Consider the following 13,310-nt stretch of genomic DNA (forward strand, 5'->3'; position numbering starts at 1 on the left):
ATTTATCCCAAGTTCTCCCAAAGATGCCTGGCTTTTCCTCCTGGCCAGTGCTCTTACATATATAAATATCATGCAATACACGTGTTACTCAACAAGGAGGGATCATCTAAAATATGCAAAATTAAGTTTATCAACTTAATTCATAGTTTAATTGAAGTTCTGGGCTTCAGTCAAAAGACCTGATTTTGGGTCCTAGCTATAGCTCTTCCAGATGCGAAAGCCTCAGCAAACCATACAAAGATTTGGAGACTCAGTTTCTAACTGGTGAAGAAGAGGAAAAACAGCTCTTTACCAGGACCAAGAATTACCAAGGTGATAAAATCAGAAGGTATGCAAAAGTACACCATAAATACTAAAGGAGATATGAGTATCATGTATACGCACTTCGAAAACATTAGGATGTTCGATAAGCATATATTTACCTTCTGTTGACATTTTCTGATCCATTCATGTGTGTAGATTAATTATGGATTGAAACATTTGAATATGAATGTTTCCTTAAGTGATGCAATTAACTAGCAAGAGGCAATTAGAAAAGTCTTTGGAAGTCAACTGAAACTGTCTTTACCTCGTCTTAAGCTTTAATAATTGGCTCAAAACATTTTATAACCATTCATTATTTCCGAGCTGTCTTTTAGGGATGAATATCTGATTCAGGTATTCGATCACATTGTGGGAGCTTGGGATTTTTTAAACTTAATTACTTCGTGTTTAAACCCAAGAATTCAATGGGAAGTTAATAATATTAGGATTATATAGCCATCAGCACTGTCAATTCTGTATTACAAATATATTTTCCCATCTGGCAGTATGTTACAGATCTAGGACAATCTTGCAAGCAAAAATTGCACCCAGGGAGCATCTGTGTTTTTGTAGGTAGAGGCAAAGAGGGAAAACACACAGAAAAGATGATTACTCCTGTCAATTCAGTTATACTCAGAGCTAGATACCAATCATCACCAATATTTCGTCTACTGAAAAACTCAGAAAGTTTGTGCTGCTAGGTAAAAATAAATAAATAAATAAATGATTACAAGAAAGTAAAGAAAAGGAAAAAAGTCCATATAATTAGAAAGTGTCCATAAATAGATCACAGACCACAGATTCCAACTTTCCTAAAGTCACCCAGAGAAACAGGGAAGCAGCAAATGGTCCTGGAGCTATGCCAGCTACCAGGGAGAAACATAGGCTCACAACAGCCGTGTGACATTGCGGGGAGCTGAGAATAGCACATGGAACCAACCGCTTGTGATGAGGGAAGGTGGGCGTCATACACAGAGGAGGCCCCCTTCTCGTTGCAACCCGGCCACACGTTTGTAGGACCCATGGACCTTCTTAACTACTTTTTGGGAAAATAAAAGGCAAGTCAGAATTCTGGAAACAGTAAAGGAACTCCCTCCTTGATGATCAATCCCCTTGCTTGAAATTCCAGAAAGCATGAACTTACTTCTGGATATCTTCGGCACAACCACAGAATATAGGGGCAAGAGTTCATAAATGAAGAATTACTCCAGTTGGGAACAGAGAGAAAACAGAAAGCCAAGACTAGGATCAAAATGGGACACAAAGCAGAAGCTTCGCATGACAGTTTTTCTGCGAGAAGCTGAGGAAGAGTCCCATCGAGCTTAGTTACATCCAGACCTTGGTTGGTATTGGGGATGAGGACGTGGATGTGCCCAGTGACAGGGAAACACACAGGCCAATGCTTTCTTCTCTCTGGAGATGAACCGTAATTCGAGGCACAGTTTTCCAGATAAGCTAAGGCAACAGCAAAATCGCAGGAACAAGTCAAGTGTACCTGGAACTCCTCCTCAGTTCCAATAAACCCAGAAAGTTATCAAAGAGTTTCCAGACTGGTTTCCTTCTCAAGTATCCATATTCCTCTAAGCCCCTAAGATGAGTGTAATAGCTTGGAAGTGGGGATTAACGCCTCTGAGTAACAGAACAGAGACCACGTACGTACTGACGGGGAACTCAAAGCCAAAGGAAAAAGGAGATCACAACAGTGTACGTCTTTCCTGAAAGTTAGCAAAAGGATTTGTTTTACAAGACCTCTTTGAAACATGTTTCAAAGTGAAATTCTGAAAACTAAAATTCTAATTATAAAGTGATTTTAGAATGCCATCTGCTACTAATTTATTTTGCATACCATATAATTCATATATTGCTGTGTATGGAATCTCGTAAACGGTTATTTTCACAAAGATGAAAAATAGGTTTTCTCATGATGTCAGGTCTCTACTTCTATTTTTGTCTAAAGCCTTAGGGCCTGTCCCCTGTAATTTTTCCCACCAAGGGGGTTTGGGGTGATTAATCTTCCTTTGAGGCACCTGGATTAGCTCTGGGTCTGGATAATTACTATCACTTCCAGCCTCCTGCTTGCTTATCTGTCAAATAAAGAAATCAATCTCGATGATCACTAATACGCTTTCATGCTGAAAAAAATCCAAAATTTTATGTTTTTTGTCATGGTGCTGGCATTATCAGTATGTTTAAACATCAGATGAATGCAGGATTGGACTGTCTTCTACCTTTTAAGCATTTTAGTTCATTGATCACTTCATTTTAATTAGTGATCCACACCACAGAGCTGCATATTTTACTTTGCTTGTTTGGAACTAAAAATGTAGGAGATAACAGAGATGATATTGCACTTTTCTGTTTTTGAAAGCACTATCTCTTTCCCTCCTTTATTTTATACCTTTTTTGTCTTCTCCACACTCATCTCCAGACACCTTTTTTCTACAATGATGTGCATTATTAAGGGGGCACTACAGGACATTGCTTCAGTCAGTGCCTGTGACCAGAGCCTGGATCCAGCAGTTTGTGCACCCGCTATCTTCGGCAAATACTGGAATTTTTTATGTTTAGGACATCAGTGGTGCTAAGAGCGAGCTTGGTACACAGGGTTGTTTTATATTATGACATAGAACATGTGTATTTATACATACCCGTGACTATATATGTTACACACATGCAGTTTATGTTCTATAATATATAGATGCTAATATATCATGTTGATAGATAAATAGATATAATAGTGAAGTATTGACATAGTTAGGCGATCCAAGACTATTCCTGTTAATTACATCAAACATTCAGTCTAAATCTTTCAGATACACATATACGACTCTCTGTCATTGTGCACTACATCATACTCAGCATTTTCTTTTAAGCCCGGGAGCTTTTAAATGCCGTGACATTTTCTTTTCAGGTACAGCCATTATCTTATGAAAATATTAATACTTCCAAGACAATAAATCTCAAACTATCACTTCTGGAAACATGTCTCAATTAAGAATTAAACAGCAATCCGTAACACAGTAGAGAGACCAGAGAAGAGGGAAAAAATCAGTATTAAAAAAAAGCGCTAAGGCATAGACACATCCCAAAAAAATAAAATGAAGTGCAATGCTTTGTCCTATGCTACTTACTTGTATAGGTGAGCTGGAAGCCCTGGTCCGTGTCCGACCCGTTGGTGTTGAACTCAAGCCACAGGTGGTTAGATGTGCTATTGAGGACCAGCCCCATGAGCTCGTTCTTGGTGAAGGCTCCCAGCAGACGTGACGAACTGTCTCTTCCGTCGTACACCTACGGGGAAGTCGTCACGTTCGTATGTTAGCAATGCCAATAGGACGTCCAAATCTTCAAAGATGTGACTTTGTGTGGCACTTGGGAAAGGCTGACGGTTCAGTGAAAGCCAAATGCATGACATTGAGAAACTGTCTTTTTCCTTTAAGTTTTACCTTTACCGTCCACATTAAAGAGAAAAGAGCTCATTTGTGGTCCCTTCATTCTACCCTGATCACTTTGGGCATTCTTCCTATTTTACTTAAATTAAAGAAATATTTATTTGCATTTCCGAGGTTCCATTATTTCCCTCTGTCCCCCTCCCTCAAAATCTACTTCCCAAGCCTGAAGGGACCTATGCTATTTTAGGGATGATGTGGTCTTTGAACGATCCTGTAAGTCACCAGATATCTCCTCTCTCCCTGCGCTCTCCTACCCAAGTGTAATACAAGACAAGACAGGACGTGGGGATCCAGTCACATTCTGCGGCCTTTGAGCTGGAGGCGACTTGAGTCTTGAATTAGTTGAAATAAAAGAATCCCATCATGTAATAGTGTCACAGACACACATGGCCTTGCTCTGAAACACGTTGTACTTGACTCTGCCTTCCTAGGTGGTTGTGAGCAGGCATGCTTACACAAATATTTGGAAGGCAGTTAGACAGGCTCGCTTTCTGACGGACGTGAGGGGCAAGGGAGGGGCCATTCTGGGCAGTGCCCGGAGTTTCCCCACGGCAGACCGCCCCGGGCGTGGATGACCACCAGTCACACTTCCTCAGTGGGGGCTGTGTGAGTTTAGGGCGTGGCCGTGTGTGCTTCCCGCTAAGGCCAGATTTGACCGTGTTTGCTTTCAGGAAGGATTCAGCGCTGAGGGTCCCCGACGCCCCTAGGAAGCTATCAAGACTAGACCGTGTAGTGGGATAGTTAATCCGTTCGCCTCGTTGAACTACTGCAGTAGTTCATAGCAAGGAACCACACTGGTGCAGACGAGGGACTCCTGGAAGATAGCGTGCATGTGTACCACATGGGAAAACATCCCGTTTTTCTTGATTTAAAAAAATTTTAATTAAATAAAGGGCACGGAAGACTCAGCAGACTCCTTTAATACCTATTTAGTTCCCCACTGTCCTCCTTCTCACACGGATTAATTCTTACTTGTCTTCCCTTAGCTCGCTTCTAGTCTGTGTATAACCATACCCCCTGTCAACAGACTCACACACATACAGAATCCGAAAAGAAGACAATGCGTTTGGAAAAATCAACTTCGTAAGTTGCCACTTCATTTTCCCAGTTAAACCAGCAGACGCTAGAAGAGTGGAGTCGGGTGACTTACAATCCGTCCAGCCACTGGCGCGCTCTGGAAAGAGCATCGCCCGCCTGGCTTAATATGGGGATGCGCCGGACAAGGTCGGTGACACCCAGACTTTAATGAGTTTTAAACCCAGAGGAATCCGGCTCAGAAAGAAAATGTCCAGGCCTTCCTGGAAAGGTCTCACAGCACTCCACGTACCACACAATTCTCTGCAAGCCGCAGAAACCCACAGAACTGAGGAGCATTTGAGCAAGAAAACACTCCTGTGATTTCTGTCCTTGGAGATCTGAAGCGTTGTCCCGAGTCACCTCCGCGGGCTTGGCCGGGAGCTCGGCACAGATGACAAAGGTCATTTGGACCGCAGCCAGCTCCCAGCATCCTCCAAACTACAACACTAAAAAGTTCAGTCGTGTCTGGCAATGAGCCGGCGGAAACGTCAGGAGGACGGAGTCACCCGCTACACCGAGCCTCCTTTTCTCAGCTCCCCCAAGGTGGAAATCTGGATTCAAGTTTTGCTTCGATCACACATGTCAACCCAGATAGTACTGGAAGTCAGAAGGCTTGGTTTTTAATTGCAATTAAATTAGGAACAAGTCATTAGTGTTCAGCATACCGCCTGTCACTTACATGCCCTGGTCTACATGCCCCCCGAATCAAAGCTTTCCTCTTAGGTATTAGAAAAATGCTCCTTGAGTCATATGTTAATACAGGACTGTAACTATTTACATCACAAATGCTTAGCTCCAAGCAGACTAGCCCCGTTAGCAGATGCTCAAGAATTAGGAGACCTCATGGTGAGACCTGCAGCCCCAAGGCTAAAGATACCTAGGAGCCCTTCCTAGTGTGACAGTGGCCATACCCCAAATATCCCAAGTTCACTTCACTTTCCATTACATAGTCCTTCATGACATTTTCATTCAAGCTATATTTCCTTTCCACGATTTTTCTTTCCATACGAAGCGAGAAAACAGCACCTTTTTGTGCATGGGAATATGTCTATAAAATTTTGGTCTTTCTTATCGGATCACACAGCGTGAACAGCGTCCGAAGCTAAACAGTAAGACAATCCCACTTGAACTGTTTTCAACACTGAGGTATTTATTCTCATATTCAATAAAATACATGCTCGCAAGACACTTAGGTATTTCAGATGATTGATGGTTTCTCTGCATTAAGTGGGATAAGCCAGGTTTTTGTTTTTGCTTTTTGTTATAACCAGCAGCTTTAAACTGCAGATATCACGGATGAACATCACCCCCCTCCCACGGCAGTAATATCCTCCAAAGCGCAGTATCTCCAAATCATTCACCTGCACCAACTGCACTTAACTGTTACCTGAAAGTTTTCTCTAAAGGCTTGCTGACTTCTAAATTTAAGGTTATCAAAGAACTCAGAAAATGGTTACTTACGAAACAAGTCTGTGTGTTTGTTTGTTTTTAGATCAGTGAGAACGTACTAGTTTCCTGTCTGAAAATCACTTCTTCATTACAGAGCTTCACGATGTCAGCATGAGTTTTGGAAGGACGGTTACGACAGAAGGACGACTAGAATAAAGCCACTCTGCTCAACGATGACACTGAACTAGTTGAGCTGGGCTTAGGAGGGAGGAAGCCTCCCCCCCAGGCTTTAAGTATCTCTTGAGCTTGCACGAAAAAGCTCATGAAGTCAGATGGGGTCCTGGAGGGGTCCCTCTTTAACCATGTTGCAAAAGGATGACAAATGGGGGTGGTTATTGATGTTTCCCTTTTGGGGGCTCTTTGAATCTGTTTCTACTGCCCGCAGCTTAAGCTGCGTGGACTCCCCTGACCTTGAGAGGTGTCGGCATGTGAGTCCATGTAGAGGTCAACATAAGTGGAAAACCCAAGAACTTCACAAAGGGATGAGAAGGGACAAGTGTCTCTCTCTCAGCACAGCTCAGTTGTGTGACTTGGGCCAGTTGCTTGTTCCTCACTGCACCGCACAGGGAGATAGATCAGGTAGTATCTGGCATTTGTTGGATGCCCCTCTTGGTGAGTGCTTGCTCTCCAAATGTCTCCTCCCTGGCCCCAGACCCTGAAAGGGCCTCGGTTTTCTTGAAGTTATAGGAGAGGTGGGGGACTATACCAGAAGGTTTAGAAGCTATGGGGGCTTTCCAGTTAGAGCTGGGGTTTCATAGACCAAACCTAGACCTGAATGTCCCCAGAATCCTCTTCTCCTGCCTTTTCTTCCTGGAATCCATCTACAGCGTGGGAGGTGTGCTGGGTCCTGCTCCCTAGAGGGTCTTCTGGAGGCTCTGGTACTTGTATCCTGTTATGCACAGAACCCTTGCTTCTGGTCCCATTCCAAGCACAGCCCTGAGTCCTGTAAACATAGCACGGACTCGTCCACTAACATTGTGTCTCGTCCTGGTGTGGCTTCTTCGTGTGAGTGCTGCTTTGTGCTCTAGGCATGGTGGCTGAACTTGCTTCCACTATCACATCTAAATCCTTCTCATTTTGGATGTCGTGAGCACATTTAAAAATCGAGAATGACTACAGACAATGTAGCTTTAATAATTACAACCGTGGGCTCGGCACTGTCCCAGAAACATCTACAACAGTGTACTATTCAAACCTCAGAACATCCTCCGAAGATAGGTATCATCATATGTTTTACACACAAGGAAGCTAAACCACAAATATCAAATCCTGTGTCCAAGACATGTAGCTCACAAAGGTTCGACCCAGAATTCCAGACTAAGATGGCTCAGAGCCTGGGCTGCGGACCCTGAGGAACACCTTCACAGACCAACCGGGTAAATAAGCTGGAAACATTGTGTATCTTTAACGGTATGTTAACATGTATACATCTCTATGTGTACAGATGGACACTTATTTAATCAGGTCCTTGAGAAGAGATGGAGTCCCCTTCAAGACTTTTTTTTACCTTTAGAATGTCTCCTTCAAACAGTTGGAAGCTTTGCGCCCTGAGATGAATCCCCTTGCCGGCTTCCGTCTCTATTTTATAGATACACTCGTGGTTATTATCATAATTCGATGGGAAATTTGGAGACAGCAACGTTCCTTCATTTCCTTTGACACTTGCTCCACATTCAGCTAAAATAAATAGGACATTAGAAAAGAAAGAATTCAAAAGTGGAATTACTGATTTTAATACAGAACAATTCTACAATCATGACAGCCCTCTCCTATCTCAATGTATGTTTCTTTCTCATTAATACATTGTTCTTTAGATTCGTGACTTTTTTTTTTTAACTATTTACCAACTAGACAGGAAATATCCTCCACTCGTCCATTTCCAAGATTTCTTGTTTCTTTTCACAGAATACCTCTTGCCCACCACGGAAGCAGCCTGCAATCGCACGGAGAGATCTAGAATAAAGTCACTGCCCAAGCTCACTGGCTGTGTCACAGGGCAGTCACAGCCCACCCTCTCCACGTCTCATTTCTACCTCGTGAAACATCCCCACCGATTCCAGTGTGACGGATCCATTGTACCCAAGTAATTTCCTGACTTTCATATTTTGTGGCATCAACCTGTACACGTGGAAAGGCGACCTATGATAGAGAAAACCACTCCTATGTCACAGCCCTGAGCCTGTCTGCATTATGTCCCAGAACAAAAGACCATTCGTTGGAGGTACATGTTAACTTCTTCTCCCCTTCTCCTGAGGAAAGCAGAAGGTCATTCACTTCTAGATCCAAACTTGCATAGAATAGCTTAAATCCAGGTAAAAAAATAAAAATAAACATAGCTCTCCACTTTCTGTCAACTCAGAGAAAATCACTTAAGCTCCCAGCTCACCTTGAAAGTGAACAGTTTAGCTGAAATTCTCGAGCTTTAAAATCCAATCAGTCCAAAATGATCATAAAATAACAGAGATTCTGTATGTGTGTGTGTGTGTGTGTGTGTGTGAGTTAAAAGAGCTCCATGGGATTCAGCACCAAATAATTTATTGGCATACTGTGTGCCAAGTACAGTGATTTTTTAAAAAATTTAATTTTATTTTTTCAGTGTTCCAAAATGCATTGTTTAAGCACCACACCCAGTGCTCCAAGTGCAGTGATTTTTTTTAAAAAATCAACAACGTAAGTATGAGTGTGAAGAATAATGGTCACGTGGGAAAGTGAACATATGCAGTGGGGGTGGGGAGGGTGAGAGGTGTTCGTTTTGTGCGGTGTTCTGTAACTTGGGTGGACATCGTGTGTGTACCCATTTTCATAATTGTGATTTTCTCTGACATCTCCATCCTCTTCTAACAATTAATACAATCAGCCACACCTCCAGCATGATCCCCTACCCTCCGTGCCAGAAGAAATTTAAGATTTAAGATCAGCTTCTGTGCACTTGGGTCTCATAAAGGCCCCCATAGAAGGGTAGGGAGAAATTCAAGGAGGAAAACACACAAGAGCTCCGGCTCACCTCTCCCTTATCTCTCCTTAACTGAAGACACAAAGGTAGGCTTTGCTGGACAGTGGGGGAGAATGGTGACCCAACACAATGGAAGTGGGGTTTCACAATATTTTTTAAAACTATAGATATATTTGTATTATTATATTTACATATAATCATATATATATATTTAATTATAATAATCTTTTAAAAATTTTTTAAGAAAAGAAAAAAGATGGGGAGAAAGCACGTGGTGTATCTTTCATGCGGGATATGAAAATGGATGTTCAGTCTCAGCACTGTGCCTTCGTGGTCTCTGAATGGTGGGAAGTCATATTTTTTTTTAAATTTTTTTTTCCCTTAAGTAGGGTCCATGCCCAGCACAGTCCACAATGCAGGGCTTGAGCTCAGGATCCAGACATCAAGACCTGAGCTCAGATCAAGAGTCAGATGCTCAACTGACTGAGCCACCCAGGCGTCCCAAAGACATGTGGGGTTTATACGTTAAATTCAACAAGCATTTCGGGTATGTAATCCCCCTGGGAAATAGTAATAATACATGGGCCTTGTTGTATACTTTTTGTCTTTTTTAATTCTAAAAGTAATAAGATTTTTTTAACATAGAATTCAAAATAAACAGAAAGAACATGAAAACACCAAAGTAGAGTATCCTTCTTTGGCTGCTTTGTGGATGGAATAGTTGGGGGGGGGGTTCAAACTTGGTAAAGGTATCAGACTTACAAAGAATTAAAAAAAGAAACTCAATTGAATTCTGATAACTGGAATATAAAACCTAGTCACACATATCAAGAATTGTTATTTAAAATTGAATCTGACAGTGATCAATAAAATGAGCCTCTCAAAAATCAAATTTAAGTCCTTCTATCCATTACTTTATAAATTTGGGGGGGGGAGTCTTTCAGTGGAAGATGGGAAAATACTGATATAGTGGCAAATAGATTATTTTTAGTCTCAGGAGAACATCTGAAGAAGCCCTTTTTCTGGCTGTGATAACCAGCTGGGTGTACTCGGGTTCAGCATGTGTTCACACGTATCAAGTCCATTAGCTCTGTGTGCGTTGCACGTCCTCTGCTAATACAGGCAGTCCCGAGTCAAACCTCCCTGGGCGTGGACTGGAGGTGAACAGGATAATGAGGGTCCTGGCCCCCCCCCCCTCCGGTCACCATCTGGTCATCAGGAGAGGCCGTGGTCTTCCTTCTTGACTGAATGAGGTCAGGAGGACGGAGGGAGGGTTGGAACACGGAAGGGGCAATTAATTGAACACAGTGGTAAGTCTTGAACCCAAAGTGTGGAATGAGAGTTTTGCCACTGTCAGGTAACCGTGGAGATATATAAGCGCAGTCGTAGCTTGTCTTCGGGGGCATTCCAGGAGGAAAGCAAAGCCCAGGAGAATCGACTGGCTGGGTTTCACCCATCCCTCAAGGCAGGGCTGCGTTGCTGTCTCCAACTACTAGCTCTTTCTGGGGCTCCGCATTTGTGGCGAGCAGGGTTTGTTCTCTTGTGCTCACTACGGCTGGAAACCCTTTCTTTGGTCTCACATCACTATGCTTCTGCTCTTCTCTTTCCCTCCACAGATCTGCCACATGGGGAATCAGACAGACTTGGCAGAAGTACCATTTTTCAAAGGTGACACTCTATCATGACAAGGCTGATGTGTGGATTCTAATACCTGTAGTGTGTATCACACGCTTTTTTTAAGTTCTTCATCTACAGGGACCCATGGAATCCTCATGGTAACCTTGTCTAACAGGTTCACATAACTGCGTTATATAGGTGAGGAAACGGAAACAGAATGGTTTGAAAACCAGGGGCTTTCCCCAAGGTCACACAACTAGTGCAGATCAATTATTGATTTGATATAAACTCTCTGTACTTACGAATAGAATCATGCCCTTTTCTTATCCTAATTAATGATGAAACACTTCACAGTTAATTATTCATAGTAGTATTAATTATGAGCCACAGTGACACTTAGATGGCATGGATTGGCCATAGATAGGAGTATATCTGTAGAGACTTTTATTTGGAGCAACAGGTGATCAATTAAGTGGAGGTATTTGTTTTCACATTAGCATTTAAGACATTAACCACACATGTACTTGTTTCACATGATAAGGGAGGACTAGAAAGGGCACTTTGGCATTTGAGACATGAGAAGGGAAAAAAAACTATTAAATCTAAAGATATAATTTTATAATTTTACATATCTTTTATAGAAGGCTCCACACCCAGCATGGAGCCCAATGTAAGGCTTGAACTCAGGACCCTGAGATCAAGACCTGAGCTGAGATCGAGAGACGCCTAACCAACTGAGCCACCCAGGAGCTCCGCCTGCATATCCTTTTATTAGGATTTGGATGCTGGAATGTTGTTTTAAGGCAGATATATAAGTGGTGCAAATTAAGTGCACTCTACGAGGATAACAGATGGGAGGAATTACTTGGCCGTGGGGACTGGTAACCCTTTGCAGACGAGCGAGGTTGTTGAAAGACGGCGCGGAGGCCGACACCACCACACTCCTGCATGTCACTTCTTCCTCCCCCTGAAAAATAACATCCCCCTAGTTTCAGAGCAACTGTTTCTCCGCCCAAGACACGAGGGAAATTTCTAAGCAAACATCCAACAATAATTCCTTTATTTTATATACATCTGTAACTGAATCGAAATCAACATGGCCAGGGACAGACTTTCATTTCTCTAGAGGAGTTCGGTGTAGCACCTAAAGACGGTCTTTCAAGTGAGTTTTTCTCTGAGGGTATGAAATTGACAGTAGAACATACAAACTTGGTATCTTAATATTTTAAAAATCTATTTCAGGGCAGTGTTTCATTTTATATATTTACGTACAATGAACTATTTTTATATATACTTGTATTGTTTTACATTCTTCAAAGACTTTCAAACAGACTGTCATATAATCATATTTTTTTTCCTCTTTAAAACATGACTTTTACCTTTTTCTTCAAGTTTCAATGTTGTGTGTTTTGGTTGACACTATTGCAGTGAACACGTGTGGACGTTGCTATTGTTTTCTGATTTTTATGTCAAGACCAATAAGAAAACATGACATCTTAAAGGTGGAACGTGATTTGCCTTTTTATTTTGAGAGCCTTGGTTCATTATTCAATTTGGTGCTGTAACACGGTTGGCAACAGCAAAGGTCTAGTGAGAGACGCGGGTGGGGACATGGCGCTAGAACACATGGACAGTCTGGGTGTGAGACAGACAGGCTGTTTATGGGGTTCATGGACATGAATGAGGTAGGGGTCATCTAAGACAACTGTGGGCAGTCTGGCTGCAAACAGACTTGGCCAGATCCCCGGGACTGTGTCGGCTTCATGGAACCAAGGTCAGAGGCTCTGAACAGTGCGGAGCACATGGGTGTCCTGAGGAAGGGCACTTTGGGGAAGAAGAAATGGCCTAAGAGAAAGCAATGAGACTTAAAGACTCTAGAATAAAACAGAAAGGAGGCAGTGTTGTGAGGGTGGCCTTGTAACGCAAATTCTAGATTTCCTGATCCAGACCGACACCCTGGAAAATCAAAGTAAGTAATGGCAGAGCAAATAAAATGTCATGGCTCTCTCCCCACTAAACCCTGGGACCCTATCCCATAGGAAATAATTAAGGAAAATAAGACACTAACCGTAAAAAGCCAGAGGTCAGAATATTACAAAATTTAAATCGTTAGAATTTCAAAAATATGTGAACATGGTTGAAAGAATCTATTGTTAATCTCCATTACTGGAGCAATTAAATGTATCAATTTTAAGTTCTTTCAATAATCCATTTAAAATTACTTTAAGATGAATGGATATCATTTTCCTTCAGATGAATCATTGGTTCTTTTTATTAAGAACCTACTGAAAATATAATTAAAATCGGATTGTCATTTAGAGTTTCGTAAAGGAAATGAACTAATTAAAAATAAATTAACATAATAGAAAGGAGCCAATTGATTTTCCATAAATTCTGTGAGAAGTATCTACCTGTGAGGCCAACCTTATTCAGCTCAGGCTACCCCAACCCAACACCTTAGC

The 13,310-nt window shown here is 42.0% G+C and overlaps 1 protein-coding gene across 1 annotated transcript in view; it reads right to left on the minus strand.

Annotated features, from left to right (window-relative positions):
- The window catches only part of LOC111144434 (CUB and Sushi multiple domains 1), a 1,720,260-nt gene that overhangs the window by 330,709 nt on the left and 1,376,241 nt on the right, over positions 1 to 13,310 (minus strand). Inside the window, exons 21-22 of the mRNA XM_022498737.1 lie at positions 7,786 to 7,955; positions 3,435 to 3,591 (exon numbers count right to left, since the gene is read on the minus strand). Coding sequence (XP_022354445.1) covers positions 3,435 to 3,591; positions 7,786 to 7,955 — 327 coding nt within the window. The remainder of the gene's footprint in view (positions 1 to 3,434; positions 3,592 to 7,785; positions 7,956 to 13,310) is intronic.

Source organism: Enhydra lutris, unplaced genomic scaffold, assembly GCF_002288905.1.
Source record: "Enhydra lutris kenyoni isolate GAN:26980312 unplaced genomic scaffold, ASM228890v2 scaffoldscaffold11, whole genome shotgun sequence".
NCBI lineage: Eukaryota > Metazoa > Chordata > Mammalia > Carnivora > Mustelidae > Enhydra > Enhydra lutris.